The sequence below is a fragment of the Neoarius graeffei genome, chromosome 21 (assembly GCF_027579695.1).
Source record: "Neoarius graeffei isolate fNeoGra1 chromosome 21, fNeoGra1.pri, whole genome shotgun sequence".
NCBI classification, from domain to species: domain Eukaryota; kingdom Metazoa; phylum Chordata; class Actinopteri; order Siluriformes; family Ariidae; genus Neoarius; species Neoarius graeffei.
The window spans coordinates 34,902,582-34,919,922 of record NC_083589.1 but is presented as its reverse complement, the minus strand read 5'-3'; the positions used below and the strand labels follow the sequence as shown (position 1 = coordinate 34,919,922).

Sequence of the window (17,341 nt, the reverse complement as noted above, 5' to 3'; positions counted from 1 at the left end):
GTAAAATGCACCCATAAAGTCATTGTTGGTGATAAATTGTGTCACATTCATCTCATTATCTTAGGCGTAGCGGTGGGTTTAAAAACAGGCAGATGAATATATGGACTAGTTGAATGAGGACTTATTGTTGAAAATTAATTAAAATTTTTCTGGCGGAGGACCCCCCGCCAGTGTGTCCCCCCCACATTAAAAATGCTTCTGACGCCCCTGGGGAAATGCGTTCTGGAAATGAATCACGGGAAGGACAGTTGTCGCGCGCGAGTCTCACACAGACGATGGCGGACATGCACCGGCGCTTCGGGGGGCTCAAACCCCTGGGCCACAGCCAATCAGGGGCCTTGTAATATTAATAAAATAATAAACTGTCGGAATCGTGGGCCTACATTAATGTACGGATAGAAATAAGGTTAGAAATAAATGAGTGCACAGTAGCCTGCTGTAAGAGACATGGTGGATGTGGTTCGCGAAACGAACACCCACAACTGTACCAGAATAAAATGTAACAAAATGTAACGTCACGCACGAAAGCGCGCCAAAGACTGCAGACTACTGAGACACAAATTTAGAGACTTTGAAAGATGAAGCGTTCACATGTTAGCGGGGCGCATAAAAGGAAAGAAAAGAGAGATGCAGGTAATGATAGAATCGTCGCCTAAAGTCACAGACTTTTTTAAGGTAAGGATCACCAATCTGTTCAGAATATCAGCTACTTATCAGTTATCAGCCTACCAGCAGCTAGGCTATGTGCAGCTAGGCTAGATATGCTATGATCTGTTCAACAGTAAAATAAATCAGTTGTGATTTGAATACGTGTCGTGTGATTTGAGTTATAATCCTGTTAGTATAATAGCATATTTCGATGGGGATAATAAAATGTCTAAAACGGCATCTACTGAAGAAACTGATGAAAAGATTGTAGCCTATAATTGTCACAGTTCGGGCAGCAGACAGAGTAAGCATACTGAGGGGAATAGCAATACAAAGCTAGCGCAGATCCACATTTCTCGCTAGCTGTGTTGAGTGTGTTGTTAACCTGTGTGGATTTAAGTGAAATACTTGAGAAGTTCTGTGGTCAAGACAACGTTTTAAGGTAAGGACGCTTGATTATTAATGTTTGCCCGCCGTGGCTTGTTGTTGACGAAAGGCCCACGTGATTTTGCCTTATGCAGCTACTGCTAGCGTCATGCTTTGAACTAGGTTAAGCTCATTTGCGCTAAAGGATGGGTTTATTGAAGGACTTTGATGTAGCTAGTTTCTTTTTAAAAAATTGTATGCTCAAAACAGTATGCCCGTGTTCATCATGTTTAACTTTTTTCTTGATGGAGTGCGTGAAATATTGTTGCAAGTGGTATTTCGATGCAGTCATGTCAAAAAGGCAGTTGAATGCACGGTCTTATTCAAGGAGAAGGAAGACTTGCATGATGCTTGAACATAGATCGGTAAAATAGACCCTAGTAGGACTTGGTTTCGTGTATTTCGGTCTGTAGAGTTATGAGTTTGGCCACTGTCCATGGTGTTTACATTTCATGTGGCCGCCGAGCCAAGTACCTTCATCATCATCATCATGTTCCCTTGTCAAAAGTTAAACTCTCTAGGGGTGCTTTATACGGGTTTTTAGTAGTATTCGGTGGTCGGTTAGAACGTGTTTCAGTTCATTCCATTTCATGAATGCAGCACTTATCCTAGCATGCAGGAAGTGTGAGGATTCATCACAGTTGCTGACATTATAACCAAGATATTTAAAGGTGCGGACGTTTTTAGTATTAGTGCCGCCAAGGGAAATGATACTTGGTTTACATTTGATATCCTCATTGACGTTAAAAGCCATTGTTTCTGTTTTGACATATGATATTTGTAAACCAAAGCGGGTGTAGGTCTTATCATACAACTGAAGAATATTCTGAAGCTCCTCGATGGATCCAGCGAGTATGGCCTGATCATCTGCGTATAGAATCTCTGTTATGCAACCCTCTCCTGATGCTCGTGCTTTCGTACGCATTTCTCTTGTGGATACCTCATTTGGAATGCAATATCTGAACTTGAAGCCTGTATCTGGGTACAGTTTTGATATCTCATGCTGTGCAATCCTGACAGTAAAGTCCATATAGATATTTAAAAACTGATGGCGATTCTAGGGCACCTTGTCTTGCAGTGAATGTTTGTTTTCATGCCGCCGAGCTATTTTTATGTATTTTATTTTTTAAAAGGACTTGTCTGTAGGTGTGTGTGTTTTATGTTTACAACACATAGGTCTACATTAGCGCACGCGCGCTTGTGTGGTTATCTCTGGCCATGCCCCTGCGTGAAAGTTACGCAGTATCACTGTCCTGTCCGTGGTAATAATCAGAACTGGCTCTGTAATGATAATGCGCGCGTTCTTCTCTCCCTCTGTGGTTGGATGTGTTGAGCGATGTGAGCGTGGGCCTTGCGCAGCTACGCTGAGCCAAACGTAACCTATCGTAGACTTCTAGGCTAATTACGTGCTTACACTGTAAATGCTTGACATGTATTGCAAATAAAATAAGAGTGTTTTCCTGGCCAACGGTAAGGGTAGGGTTGACAGGTAGTCTATGAGGGGCCTAGCCCCTGGGCCACGGGTGTTGATAAAGCGCCCCTGCGGACATGGAGGAGACCGAGGAACCTGTGGTGGACGACCCTGCAGAAAACGCAATTTCTTCCAGTAATGAAGTGCACCCCTGGCCCTACATACGTGATCACTTCAGCTTCGTAGAGAAAAGGGGTGACAGTTTCATTATGCAATGCAGATTGTGTGCCCAAGAAGACAACCATTGCGGCATACAAAAATTCAATGTCTAATCTGCGCAAGCATGTTGAGGTAAGTATTGTCATTGGCATCATAATCACGGGCGCAGATAGAGGGTGGGACGGGTGGGATTCGTCCCACCCAGATTTAAATTCACCTCGTTCGGTCCCCCCCACTTAGGGAGGAAAAAACGTCTATGCTGTCTTTCTTTGCATAAGGCAAACCTCATGGAAAAATCAAAAGACTAATTACCATTCGGTTTATTGAGGTGCACAGCAGTGTATACATAGTTGCAACAACTCACATAAAACAAAACAAAGACTGATATTCAGTTGGTTGAGCTGCGCAGACTGCACAGGTTTCGAGCTCGAGCTTGGTTGCTGTGGTTACCCACAACAAGTTTGACAGGCATATCGGGGTTGGGGTTGGTTTGCTGGCAGCTTTGTCCCCCCCAGTTTTTTGCCCCCCCCAGTTTTTTGTCCCCCCCAGTTCAAAAAACGTATCTGCGCCCCTGATCATAATGTTTCCTTTCCATAGTAAAACCGACAATAGGCTGGTTATATTCCAAAAATAGTGGATGGCATTGCTAATGTTGAAGTAGCAACCTGTTGGTACTGTAACATAACGGTAACTAGTCTGTTATTCGGTTGGCTAATCATGCAAGCAAGTTAGCTCGCCAACCTGACGTGATCAGTCCTCCTACCATTCTACATCCAACAGGCCAGAAAGGAATACTAAGCAAAACAAATAATGTTTGAATTGAATTGTTCAATAACACACAGTGCACACAGGCAAGCTATGAGATTTCGGTGCAACATTTCACTTTCATATTTCGTGTACAGTGCTTTGTGTGTGGTCAGGGCGATGTAAACGACATGACTGTGTGTATTGACCTTTTTTGTTTGTCTCAGTTTTAATGCAGCATTATCATAAGCATTCAATTTGATACACTTCCTTTAAATAAAACATCTGGGTTGAGATGTACATATATCCTTGTTTCCTCTTCTTTTTCATTTTTGCACAACACAATGGAGGCAGAAAACACCCATTGTTAAAAGTAACGTTTTACTTTTACTCAAAGTACATTTTAAATGATCTACTTTTTACTTTTACTTGAGTAGATTTTTTTGTCTGGTAACTTTACTTGTACTTAAGTAAAATTTCATCAGAGTAACAGTACTTGTACTTGAGTATAATATTTTAGTACTCTTTCCACCTCTGTCATTTTGTGAATTCACATTTCTGTCTTTAGTAACGGCATTAGCTATTGTAAGCATTGTGGCAATAATACAACAATGCGTTGACAGAAAATGTACTTTTAATACTTAAGTATTTTTAAAAGCAAATACTTCGGTACTTTAACTTAAGTAAAAATTTAACTGTACAACTTTCACTTGTATCGGAGTAACATTTGACCACTGGGATCTGTACTTTGACTTAAGTAATGAAGTTGGGTACTTTGTCCACCTCTGCTGATTACCAGGAAACAATTGTGTAACGAGGCCACTCGTGTTTACTGTTGTTGATGTTACGACGTGCTTTTGTTTTGTCATGGTTGATTACAGTAATGTGTTCACATGTTTTTTGTCTCACATTGAATAGTTTTATTTCTGTCCAATTGTTTGTTTCTCCTTTTGAACTCATAGCAGATTTTCATTTCTTCAAAACTGGAATTTGATGAGCATTGCACCAAAGTTTCCTATTCTGCTGCTCAGTCTCCGACTTGTTCATAACCACCAGTAGTTTTTGCACATGCCTATTTATTTAGTATATCGTACACCTTCAGTACATGCAGCCTGTCTTTGAGAAGTCTTGTGTAAGTTCTGATTAAAGTTCAATAATGTTTTCCCACCTGGATTTTGACTTTAACAATGCATTTGTCCATGTTACAGTAATTGTATTTGCCTTTGCCTTGCTTAAACACACAAAACTCCACACTGACTCCAAAACTTTATGAACTATGAATGCTAGACTGCCTTTTGAATTGTAAGGAAACTCTTTTTTTTTTTTTTGCGATATGAGAAGTGCTGAAGGCTGTGTGCTGAAGTGAAAACTCTAATTTCATGGTAATAAATCAGCACTTCCAGGTAGGAGTCCCCCCCAAGGCCTGCGCATACTGAACTAGATGATTGGTACCTACATCTCCGCAGGCGAGTGAGTATACAACACATACACGCACTTAAATTTTGAGTATTAATGTCAGCTGCACAGCTATCAGGCAGAGACTTCATTGTATTCTGCATGATATTGATGATCTAACTCAATCAGCTGTACAGTTCATTCATCACAAAAAAAAAAAGTTTGCTTGGCTTTGTTCTTTGGTTTCGTGTTAATGAGAAATATGAAGAGCTGGCAATCCCACTAACTCTGTTATTCCCTCTTTCATTAAGACACCAGCTGCTTTGAGTGTTGCTGTTTTTCTCCTCAGATCCATTTATTCATCTCTCCCTGCCATGCTCCGAGTCTTCATCATGTCTTTTGAGGAAGGATTTGGCAAAATAGCAAAGGTAGCAGTGGGGGAGGCAGGCAGAGACAGACTGTTATGCAATCGGAGTTATTTATAAACCAGCACCAAACATGCTAAAATGAAGCACTATAGGCTCTGAGATGTCACTGTGGGTTCCAGAATTAAAGAAAACAAAAAGGATGAACTATGTAATAGCTGAAAACACAAAATTTGTGCAGTGATGACCTGAGCAAAATAAGGAAGTTCATTCAATAATTTTGTAAAAAGTTCTTTTAGTAATTGAATCAATTTTGGCAAATGACCGAATAATAACAAGCATGGTGATGCACTCATTAGGGATCTAAACCTACATCCATATTTCTGTAAAGCTGGTTGTGATAATGGGTATTATGAAAATAGATACAAAAAAAATTTCATTGAATTTAACACAGTGGCAAGATAATTTACATGCTTGCTAGCATGCAGCTCCCTAGCTCGACAAAAATATTATTAAAAAAAAAAATAAAATATATATATATATATATATATATATATATATATATATATATATATAAATTGCAGATCATGTGAACTCTCCAGTTGCACATTCTCAGATGCTGGATAGAAACAAGTCAGTCGGCATGATGCTACTGCTAATTTTGTTCCCTGACATATTCAGGAAGCTGCGAGGCAGTTTACTGAGCAAATGGTGCTACCACAATTAGTATTATGTTTTTCATATGCTGCATGTATCTGAAACACCACAGATCTGCCATAAAATTAAAAACACTCGCAGGTGAAGTGAATAACATTGATTATCTCATTACAATAGCATCTGTCAAGGGGTGGGATATATTAGGCAGCAAGAGAAGAGAACATTCAGTTCTTGAAGTTGATGTATTGGAAGCAGGAAAAATGGGCAACTATAAGGATCTGAGCGACTTTCACAAGGGCCAAATTGTGCTGGCGAGATGACTGGGTCTGAGCATCTCCAAAATGGCACATCTTGTGGGGTGTTACCAGTATGCAGTGGTTAGTACGTGCCAAAAGTGGTCCAAGGAAGGACAACCGCTGAACCAGTGACAGGGCCATGGATTTCGAAGACTCCCTGATTTGCATGGGGCACAAAGGCTAGCCCATGTGGTCCAATCCCACAGAAGAGCTACTGTATCACAAATTGCTGAAAAGGTTAATGCTGACACCTTTTTGTTTTAGCCACCATTAACTTTTCCCCATTTTTCCTGCTTCCAACACATCAACTTCAAGAACTGACTGTTGTCTTGCTGCCTCATACAGTATATATCCCCCTCCCCCCCCCCAAATCAGGTGCCATTATAACAACATATAAACTGATATGTTTATATGTTGTTATATTATAACAACATATTTTATATTTATATTTATATATATATATGAGTTTTCATGCTGTATCAGGTATGTCACCTGTTTCCCAGGGCTCATGGAGGTGATGAGGGAATTCAGCATGACAGGGCAGTAGCACTGTGTGTGTGTGTGTGTGTGTGTGTGTGTGTGTGTGTGTGTGTGTGTGTGTGTGTGTGTGTGTGTGTGTGTGTGAGTTTGAGTGTGTGCATGGTCGTACCTGAATGCTTCGATGAGCCGTTCCACTTTCTGGGCCTCTCCCTGAACACGGATGTGAGCCTGGAACTTTCTCAGAGCCTCGTCCAACTCCATCCCCGAGAAATCCATTTCATCTACCACACAACTACAGAACAGAAAGAAATCAAGAAAAATCCTGAAAGAGGAACTGAAGCAGAGGTAAAGAAAAAAACCCCCACAGATTTAATGTCAAGCAGAGGAGCATGATTCATCTTCTTCATCTTGATTCATCTGTTCTTCTCTGGCTTTTTCCTAACACTTCAAGAGTTGTCAATTTCTGCTTTCTCATTAGGGACATATGACAGTGGCTGTTGTTAAAAGCGCTATATAAATAAATTGAAATTGAAGGTGAGCAAAAGGCCTCACGCACATCTACCTTTGAATATTAAGAGAAGATGAAAACAACAGAGGAAAATCAAGAGAAATTAAGGGTAGCAGGTATGGTAAGTCCCCAAAGATTTTCTACAAAATTATTGGTATTCCTGAGAGAGAGAGAGAGAGAGAGAGAGAGAGAGTAAATATGGATATTATCATATCCAATACAGTTCCTCATAATGTGAAAGGCATACATATGCACTGAAAAACTTGAATAGTATGACTATTCATGACTAGTAGTATGAATAGCAGTACTATTACATGTCTATAAACTTAACTTTTGTAATTCTAATCTTTAACCGACAGATGAGCACTTGACTTTGCGACCCGAGTCCGAGTCACACTTCAGACTGGACATGCAGCTCATCCTTTATGACTCCTGATTTGACTTGTCAATAGTAACTTCTGAACAATAAGTCTTTCCATAATTACCTGGGCACAGTGTATGTGAAAGATATAGAAAGTGTGTGTATTTGCTTTATTTTGTTTATTTGTTTTGGGCTATGGCCTCCACACTCCAATCTATTGACTCACAATATGTGCTTGCTAGCGCCAATGTAAACAGGGCAGCGCATCATTGTTTTGTCCAGAAAGCCGTATACAGTAACAGAAGAACTGCAACGTGTGATGAATGTGGGAAGAAAATTAAAGATGCTGGATCGACTACATCACACTTTATAAGACACCCAGAGAGGTCCGTTTAGTTTAGCGTTAGAGCAATGTTACTGTTTCTTGTTCACATTAGCAAATATTATGAGAGAGAGAGAAAGAGAGAGAGAGAGAGAGAGAGAGAGCATTTTTCACATGTTTAACCTTTTCTCATATGAAAAGAAGTGTATCCAAAAGTTCCATTCCATTCCATTTTCTTCCGCTTATCTGAAGTCAGGGGGTGGTGGCACCAGGCTAAGCAGGGTATTCCAGGTGTCCCTCTCCCCAGCAACGCTTTCCAGTTCCTCCTGGGGGATCCCAAGGCACTCCCAAACCAGATAAGATATATAATCTCTCCAGCATGTTCTGGGTCTACCCCAAGGTCTCCTCAGAGTTGGACGTGCCCAGAAAACCTCCAAAGGAAGGCGCTCAAGAGACATCCTAATCAGATGCCTGAACCACCTCAGCTGACTCCTTTCAACATGAAGGAGCAGCAGCTCTACTCCGAGATCCCTACGGGTGTCTAAGCTCCTCACCCTATCTCTAAGGGTGAGCCCAGCCACCCTATGGAGGAAGCTCATTTCAGCCGCCTGTATCCGCGATCTCATCCTTTCAGTTACTACCCAAAGCTCATGACCATAGGTGAGGGTTGGAATGTAGATTGACTGGTAAATCGAAAGCTTTGCCTTCCGGCTCAGCTCCCTCTTCAGCATGACGAACTGGTACACTGCCCGCATTACTGCTGATGCCGCCCCAATCCGCCTGTCCATCAGAAAAGTGACGTTCCATGTCCCAATCACTAGTCTACACTGCTGAGGATCAGCACGCCTAGGATCCCGCCTTTGCCTGCTACCCGGCTCACATTGCACCCAATCCCGGTGCCTGTCCTTGCGGGTGGTGGGCCCACATGGGAGTGGTTCTGTATCCAAAAGTGTTTCTAAAAATATCGATGCAACATCCACACAAGTGTTCTTTATTGTTGCTAGACAGTTAAAGTTCCCATATACTCCTCATGTAGATTCTCTTGACTTGCTTCGGGGAAGCCATGGCCAAATGGATAGAGGAACAGCTTTGAGACCAAAAGGTCGCTTGTTTGATTCCCTAAACCAGTAATACTGGCTCAAGTGCCCTTGACCAAGGCATCTAACCCCCAGCTGCTCCAGCAAGTGTGGTGGCATACCTTGTGTCTGATTAGCCAAAGAAAAACTGATGACACGATTATCAGTTCAGGCAAGAAGCCGGACATAACTAACTAACTAAATATTGACTTAAAGCTTAAAAACTTGACTTGTACTCTAAGGCAAAGACTTGACTTGGACTTGCATTCTATTACTTGTGAACATCTCTGCTTAAACCCCATAGTCATTATTTCACTTCAAATTCAGTGTACTGGAGTGCAGTGCAGAAATATCACAAATTATGCCACTGGACAATTATTTACGCACTGCAATGCATCTATGATATATTACTATCAGAGTGAGAGAATATTTAAAAGGATATTAATCACTTAGGCCTGAGAGACAAATTATTCCCAATCTCACTTTTCTGTTTGTTAATAACGATTGCTGAGTATCATTTAGCATTTTTGAGATCATATATAGTCGTAAATGTCAAAATTTCACCATGTGAGGGGTTTTCTCAAGCTTCCATATGTGTGTAGACCAATCAGAATATACTGAGAACAGTGATCAGGAGTACACAGGCTTCCAGATGGAGCACTGTTTGCTGTAATGTGAATATGAAAGATGTGACAGGCAGATCTGGCCCTGCTTTTTTATAAATGAGTCAAGCAGACTGACAAACTGACTCAGCGTACATGCATACACAGAAATGTGTAGTATTCCTTTACAACAGATGAAAGGTGTGTCCCAAATAGAAGGCAACTGCATTGATGCTTTGGTGCTTGTGCTCTCATGAGTCAGTGTCTTACAAGACAGCGCTTTAGGGGGCTATGAATGTACTGTAGATGTAAATAAAATGTTTCGGAATATTTCATAATATTGCTAGCATTACCGGGTACTGTGCAAAAGTCTTCGGCACTCAATTTTATTGCGTACAAATTTCTTTAATTTTACAATATCAGTAAACATATCAGATAATTTCTTTATGAAACTGAACAAATTGGGAACTGGGACTGCTATTTAAGGGGAAAAAAAAGCAAACGGTCATCACACCAATTATTAACTTTGTTTAGTTTATTACTGTTTACTGCATGTGGTATTTCTTTTTCATCATTTTGAAGCCATCTTTACAGTATTTCTTACCATGTGCCTAAGACTCTTCCACAGTACTGTATAGATGACTTGCAACCACGTGATCAAAATGTGCTATGTCATGAGCATCCGCCATGATGGTGGATATACAAAGCAACTAGGATGGCAAGACTGAAAGCGTGTCTGTAAACAATGCTGAATTTTCTCAGTATTACCACGATCGAGCGAAGATTCAATACAAAGGGAAGATAGATATGTGTGGTTTTGACCCATATTATTTAAAAAAGTCAGATTTTTCTGAAGATAAGATGCTTCTACCGTACTAACTATCGAGTTCGAATACAGGTTATTTCATTCAATGCCTTTTTGTCCAATAGTTAAGACATTTCGTCCAAAGCCTTTTTCATATACACTATCAATTATTTTATATTTCAAGTATTTGTTTGAAAAAAAGAGGAATTCTCAATGGAATTTGACCAAAGCAAACCACATTTTTTTGGAAAGCAAATGAGTGCCATAGTATGTGTGCTTCAACACTAAAGAGTGTACAAAGGGGGGTAACCATGTTGGCCCGTGCCACTTGCTGACCCTGGGATGAGTTCACTCCTTTGTCATTGCAGGCTGCTCACTTCCATGTCTGTGTTTCCAGCTGGATCATATTAAATCTTCAGGCGCAGAGCAGCGCTCTCACGGGGGCTTCGTTTGCGAATCCCGGGCCAAGGCACGGTCCTACCGACCTGAGACCATGCTCTTTCAAAGGGGAAGGCTTAGAGGGAGGTGCCTGTAAAATTTGACTTTGCTGTGAGCTCCGTTGGCCGAATTATTAATTTTTAAAGGTGGCTAGATCATGTTAAATCTTTAGGCGTGGAGCAGCGCTCCCATGGGGCTTTCGTTCACAAACACAGGAATACCTGAAATATAAAATAATTGATAGTGCATATGAAAAAAGCTTTGGACGAAATGTCTTAACTATTGGATGAAATGGTCATTGGACAAAGTGTCCTGATCCCCTCATCTCCTCTCCATAATAAGCCTCAGTGTTTCCTCGCCCTCTTTCCAAATCACGGACGGAATTCTAAAAAATCGGAACGTGCCATGGTCACAAGTACTGTTGTGACCACAACCATATACAGCACAAAGATCTGGCATAGCTAAAAGAATGCTTAAAGCAGTGGAAAAACAAAGAGAGTTGCACACGCATGACTATGTTTTGTATGGAATGTCGCTTGACCCCACATTTGTATATCCACCAACAAGGTTGACATCCAGGTTTCTATTTTGCTTTGACGTCACTTGCAAGTCAAGCATATGTGAAAATAATGGACTAGAATACTTACAGTACATAACCATGTGGCAACTTTCTCTCTCTCTTTAGCATTCTGCCTGATGGCAGGTCTGCTCTGATGGCTTCAGCCATCAAAGTTACTCAGGAAGGATTACAGTAGTGGTTTCCCGTTGCCTTCTACTGGATTACTATAGAGGTTTTTTCCTCTCAACTATTCACACCTATGGACAATTTACAGTCACCAGTTAACCTCACTGCATGTCTTTGGACTGTGGGGGAAACCAGAGCACCCAGAGAAATCCCACGCAGACACAGGCAGAACATGCAAGCACCACACAGAAAAGCCCTCGTTGGCCACTGGGCTCAAACCCAGAATCTTCTTGCTGTAAGGTGATAGTGCTAACCACTACACCACCATGCCACCCAATAATGTGGCATAGGAGAGTAATTATTTTAAACCAGCTATTTCTGAATGAAAATGAAATCTTGCTGCAAAACAATTATTAACTTGAAGGGCACTTGGTAGATTGCATACCTCCGCCAAGCGACATATTAGAATATCCAGATGTTTACTATGCTTACATACATATCTGGATTTGCATCAGTTCTGATCAATTGTTTCTTGGCCCATGGCTCACCTTTCCTCCAAATTTCATAAAAATTTGTTCACTATTTTTTGAGTTACGTTGAAAAAAGACAAACAAACAAACAAACAAGCTAACAAACAGAGGCGAAAACATAACCTCCTCCAACAAAATTGACAGAGGTAATCACTGCCATTTGTATACAAAATGTGTGATATTTCCTCTACTACAATAGATTGGCTCTCGTACCCAAACTAACCCACAGGATTTTGGGATAGCTAGGACAGTATCTGGGTTCGAGAGGGTGAAGACATTCATTCATTCATCCATCCATCCATTATCTGTAGCCGCTTATCCTGTGCAGGGTCGCGGGCAAGCTGGAGCCTATCCCAGCTGACTATGGGCAAGACGTGGGGTACACCCTGGACAAGTCGTCAGATCATCACAGGGCTGACACACAGAGACAAATAACCATTCACATTCACACCTACGGTCAATTTAGAGCCACCAGTTAACCTAACCTGCATGTCTTTGGACTGTGGGGCAAACCGGAGCACCTGGAGGAAACCCACACGTACACGGACAACATGCAAACTCCACACAGAAAGGCCCCCATTGGCCACTGGGCTCGAACCCAGAACCTTCTTGCTGTGAGGCGACAATGCTAACCACTAAACCACTGTGCCGCCCCCATTCATTCATTCATTATTATTATTTTTACACAGAGTGCTTACACAGTGGGGCGGCACGGTGGTGTAGTGGTTAGCACTGTCGCCTCACAGCAAGAAGGTTCTGGGTTCGAGCCCAGTGGCCAGCGAAGGCCTTTCTGTGTGGAGTTTGCATGTTCTCCCCATGTCTGCATGGGTTTCCTCCAGGTGCTCCGGTTTCCCCCACAGTCCAAAGATATGCAGGTTAGGCTAATTGGTGGCTCTAAGGCTACGTTTACATTACGTCGAATCAGCGGATCATCAGATTAATGTTCTTAAAACGATTCGCGTTTACACTAAAACTGTTAGCCGTGCACACAGCAACACCAATACGCGGATATGCTCGGCTCCGCAGGCATCCTGCGCTCCAAATCACTCCGCCCTGAACAGCGAGTGCCCTCTGGAGGGTGCGCACTCCGGCCCTGCGCAGCTCACACAGCGCGCGAGTGAAGTGAACAAGCCACGATTCGGGACTGAGCCGCTGTGTGTGTGATCCCAGCGCACATCACTTACCACTTGCAAGTGGAAGGATGGCAAGCCTAAAGACAATCATAACTACACAATGGGCAGTATTTGCATCAGTATTTGCAGTATTTTCATACTTTTATACTCTTTAATGAAAGGTGATACAAGGCGGAAGTCCGCGCCGTTTTTCAGCAGTCGCGTCACATGACCAACGCCAGCGAATCAGGAAGGTGGATGTCACAGTGACGTTGTGCAATGAGACGCCAGCTAGAGCTCAGCACAGCGTATTCGCGTATTCTGAATGTTTACACAGCACCGGAGCTGATACGATCTGGATTGAATACGTGGACGCTGGCGGATTCCCGTTTCCTGGCTTTTCCAGGGGGTTTAATGTAAACGGACAGTGCGTCCGCGAAGAAAACGAGACAGATACGGTCTAATGTAAACGTAGCCTAAATTGACCTTAGGTGTGAATGTGAGTGTGAATGGTTGTTTGTCTCTATGTGTCAGCCCTGTGATAACCTGGCAACTTGTCCAGGGTGTACCCCGCCTCTCGCCCATATTCAGCTGGGATTGGCTCCAGCTTGCCCGCGACCCTGGAGAACAGGATAAGCGGCTACAGATAATGGATGGATGGATGCTTACACAGTGCAATAATAATAATCAAAGATGATGATAAAAAATGATAAAATAAAAATCAACATTACAAATGGCTTTTTTTTTCAATGGCTCTTTTACTATAACTAACTTGACTTGCAGCAAAGTGTAGACCCTGGGGAAAAGAAACATGTGTGTCTGAGTGCTCGCTGAACTGAAGTGCTCTCTAACACAAAAGCTTCTCTGCAAGCTTTCGTATGCAATTCACATCACCTCTGCACAGAAACCACACTCACTAATACGAGTCGACATACTCAGGTCAGCTGTCCTTGTATTTATTATTGATACTGTTTAAAAGCCACAAAGATGGTATAAGATATGTATAGATGTGATGGATGACTGTTTTATAAAAGTTGTCACAGATTTGACAAATTCCTGTATTTTTTTTAATAGGTTGTACTTCGTATAACCTTGGCTCCTTAAAATCCGAGGATGATTTTTGTGTAAGTTAGGCATGATAGCTGGGTATCTCAGTAGCAGATAATGCCTCATCCTCCCAAGAGCATTCAATCAGGAACGCAATCTTCACCCATTCATCATGAAATTATGTTCCTCTGTGAAAATACTTGCTATCATTTTCATGAAATAAAACCATAAATGTACAACATTCATGTTTTTTACCATCTGTGGGAGCTGTTACCACAGGAAATCAATGAACCATCACCAAGCACAGGCCTCCTGCACACTCACATCTCATTTGCTGAGCATTTTCATACACATCATTATATCATGATGGTTTATTCCACCATGATTCTCACTGTCTGAAAATTCCCATCTGCAGGTTGCTTATCCTCATGATCCTCACTCTGGGCCTGCAGTGCACCAATACCATAAGCCTGTATCACACCAAGAGCCCTAAATAGCCGTGCGCTGCTCCTCTGAGTGTACCGGTAGCTGAAAAGCATATCACTGTGGCCAGATGACAAGGAGCACTTTACCCAGTGGAGTGAATCCAGGATACACATGTTTTTTTTTCTTCTTTCTTCCCCCCCGAGAAATCTCATCTCCATGTCAGACACTTCACTGGGGTTTAAAACACCAAGGACTTCAGGAAAGTTCAGGATTCTTTCTGAAGCCAGAAAGACAGATAGGCACTCATCCCCAGGGACTAGAAACTCAGACAGATAGAGACAAAGAAGAATATGCGTGCTGAGGGTTGGTCCCTGTATGGAAGAGTCTCTTTGAAAAATCAAGGGCTTAACTCCATGGGACATATACAAATGTTGCTGAGGTCATTTCAGATCTTGGATACTTTCCACTGTGGTACAGCATGACCTGCAGAACAATGATGGCACACTGTGTGTGAGAGCAACCAAGCCTCAATCAGCCCTCTCTGCTATCAAACTCTGTCGTATGAGAGCTCATGCTAATACAGTTCCTCTCTTTGTTGTTTTGTCTCATTGCTAAACTCATGGTATTGGCTCTGTGTCTAATTTTCTCTGCCATTGCCTATTTCTCCAGATAACATGTTTAATGGTGGCACTGGGACTGGGATCCCTCAGGATCCAACAAATAAGTAGCAGGATTGGGCAACTTTTATATATATATATATATATATATATATATATATATATATATATATATATATGCAAGTGGGAGTGGGTGAGGAGATACAAAGCTTGTAGGATTAACATGAGACCATATCATGTACTTATGGCACATTTACTACTGTATCCTGGTCAGAGTCTCAGTAAATTAAACCAAAATGTCAAGGACGTAGTAGCTCATCTGGCCTGCCATCAAAACAACCATGACTACCAAAACATCAAACAGAACTGCAATGTGACAATGTGAGAGAGGACCACCCTCCACGACAAATTGTTTACAACAGGAAAATTAACAAAGGACTAAATTTTGTTCCCCAAGGGAAGATCTACCCAAAACATCAATCAGAACTGAATTTGCATAATAAATGAGAGGGGAGATACAATTCTAGTAGGAAGAAAATTTGTTAATTTGACCTAATTACAAATTTGTGAGCAAAAAATTGACAATACAATGACCAAGTGCTGTGCAGAATGACTATCCATCCATCCACCCATTATCTGTAACCACTTATCCTGTACAGGGCCACAGGCAAGCTGGAGCCTATCCCAGCTAACAATGGGTGAGAGGTGGGGTACACCCTGGACAAGTTGCCAGGTCATCACAGGGCTGACACATAGAGACAAACAACCATTCACTCTCACATTCACACCTACAGTCAATTTAGAGCCATCAGCTAACCTTTGGACTGTGGGGGAAACCAGAGCACCTGGAGGAAACCCACACAGACACGGGGAGAACATGCAAACTCCACACAGAAAGGCCCCTGTCAGCCACTGGGCTCAAACCCAGGACCTTCTTGCTGTGAGGCGATAGTGCTAACCACTACACCACCATGCTGCCCGCAGAATCATTAGTCCTTTCAAATAAAACAATCAGAACTGAACTCCACTGAGAACTGAGGTTAGAAGATATGATTTAACTGAAAATAAACAAAGTTGTAAACAAATTTGTGGCAGCGGGGACATGGTCGTGTCGGTGTGTGAATGGAGGGTGGAGTCAGGGGAGGTAAGTGGCGGAATCACTGCACCTGACGGGGATTAACCTGTGTTTGTGTGTCTTCCTTAGTGACCGCGCCCTATAAAAGGAGAGGGAGAGCAGAGGAAGGGAGCTCCTCCCCAACCTGGATGCTCCTCCCCAACCTGGAAGCTGAAAAGCTACAATAAAAGAGTCTTTGAGAACTCAGTTCTGGCCTGCCGTGCTTCTGTGCTCCACCCACCTAGAACACTTGCTACAGTGGTGCCAAAACCCGGGACGGAGCGCAGAAGAGAACAGCCCCATGGAGTCCTCCCCCTTCAACGACCTGATCCATGCCCTTGCCACGGCCCAACAGAGCCAGCACCAGGCGCTGGTCAGCCTCCGGATGGAACAGGAGCAAAGGTTCGAGGCCCTGGTGCTGGCGCAGTTGGAAGATCACCAGGCGTTCTGGCACCTACTTGCGTTGGCGGGGTCCACCACCTCCACCACCGCGGGCCCTTCCCACCTCACCCTAATGAAGATGGGCCTGCACGACGACCCCGAGGCCTTCCTCGCTCTCTTTGAGCAGGCAGCAGAGGCGTGGGGTTGGCTGGTGGAACAACGCGCGGCGTGCCTCCTCCCCCTGCTCACGGGCAAGGCGCAACTGGCCACGCTACAGCTCCCCACCGACAGCCGGCTGGTCTACGTGGACCTCCGCAGGGCCATCCTCCAGCGCATGGGTCGCAACCCGGAGCAGCAGCGGCAGCGCTTCCGCGTGCTGCGCCTGGAGGAGGTTGGCCGGCCGTTCGCGTTTGGCCAGCAACTCCGGGACGCCTGCCACCGGTGGCTGAGGGCCGACAACTGCGACGCCGAGGGAATCATTGATCTGGTGGCGCTGGAGCAGTTCGTCGCTCGACTTCTGGAGGGAACCATGGAGTGGGTCCAGTGCCATCGCCCGGTGTCGCTGGATCAGGCCATTGAGCTGGCGGAGGACCATATGGCGGCCGTTCCAACGGCAGGACAGCGTGTCTCCCCTTCTCCCCTCACCTCTCTCTATCCTTCTGTTCCTCACCCTCGC

At 43.2% G+C, this 17,341-nt stretch overlaps 1 protein-coding gene across 1 annotated transcript in view; it reads right to left on the bottom strand.

Annotated features, from left to right (window-relative positions):
* The window catches only part of iqsec3a (IQ motif and Sec7 domain ArfGEF 3a), a 280,778-nt gene that overhangs the window by 88,574 nt on the left and 174,863 nt on the right, over positions 1-17,341 (bottom strand). The window contains exon 7 of the mRNA XM_060903524.1: positions 6,811-6,933. Coding sequence (XP_060759507.1) covers positions 6,811-6,933 — 123 coding nt within the window. The remainder of the gene's footprint in view (positions 1-6,810; positions 6,934-17,341) is intronic.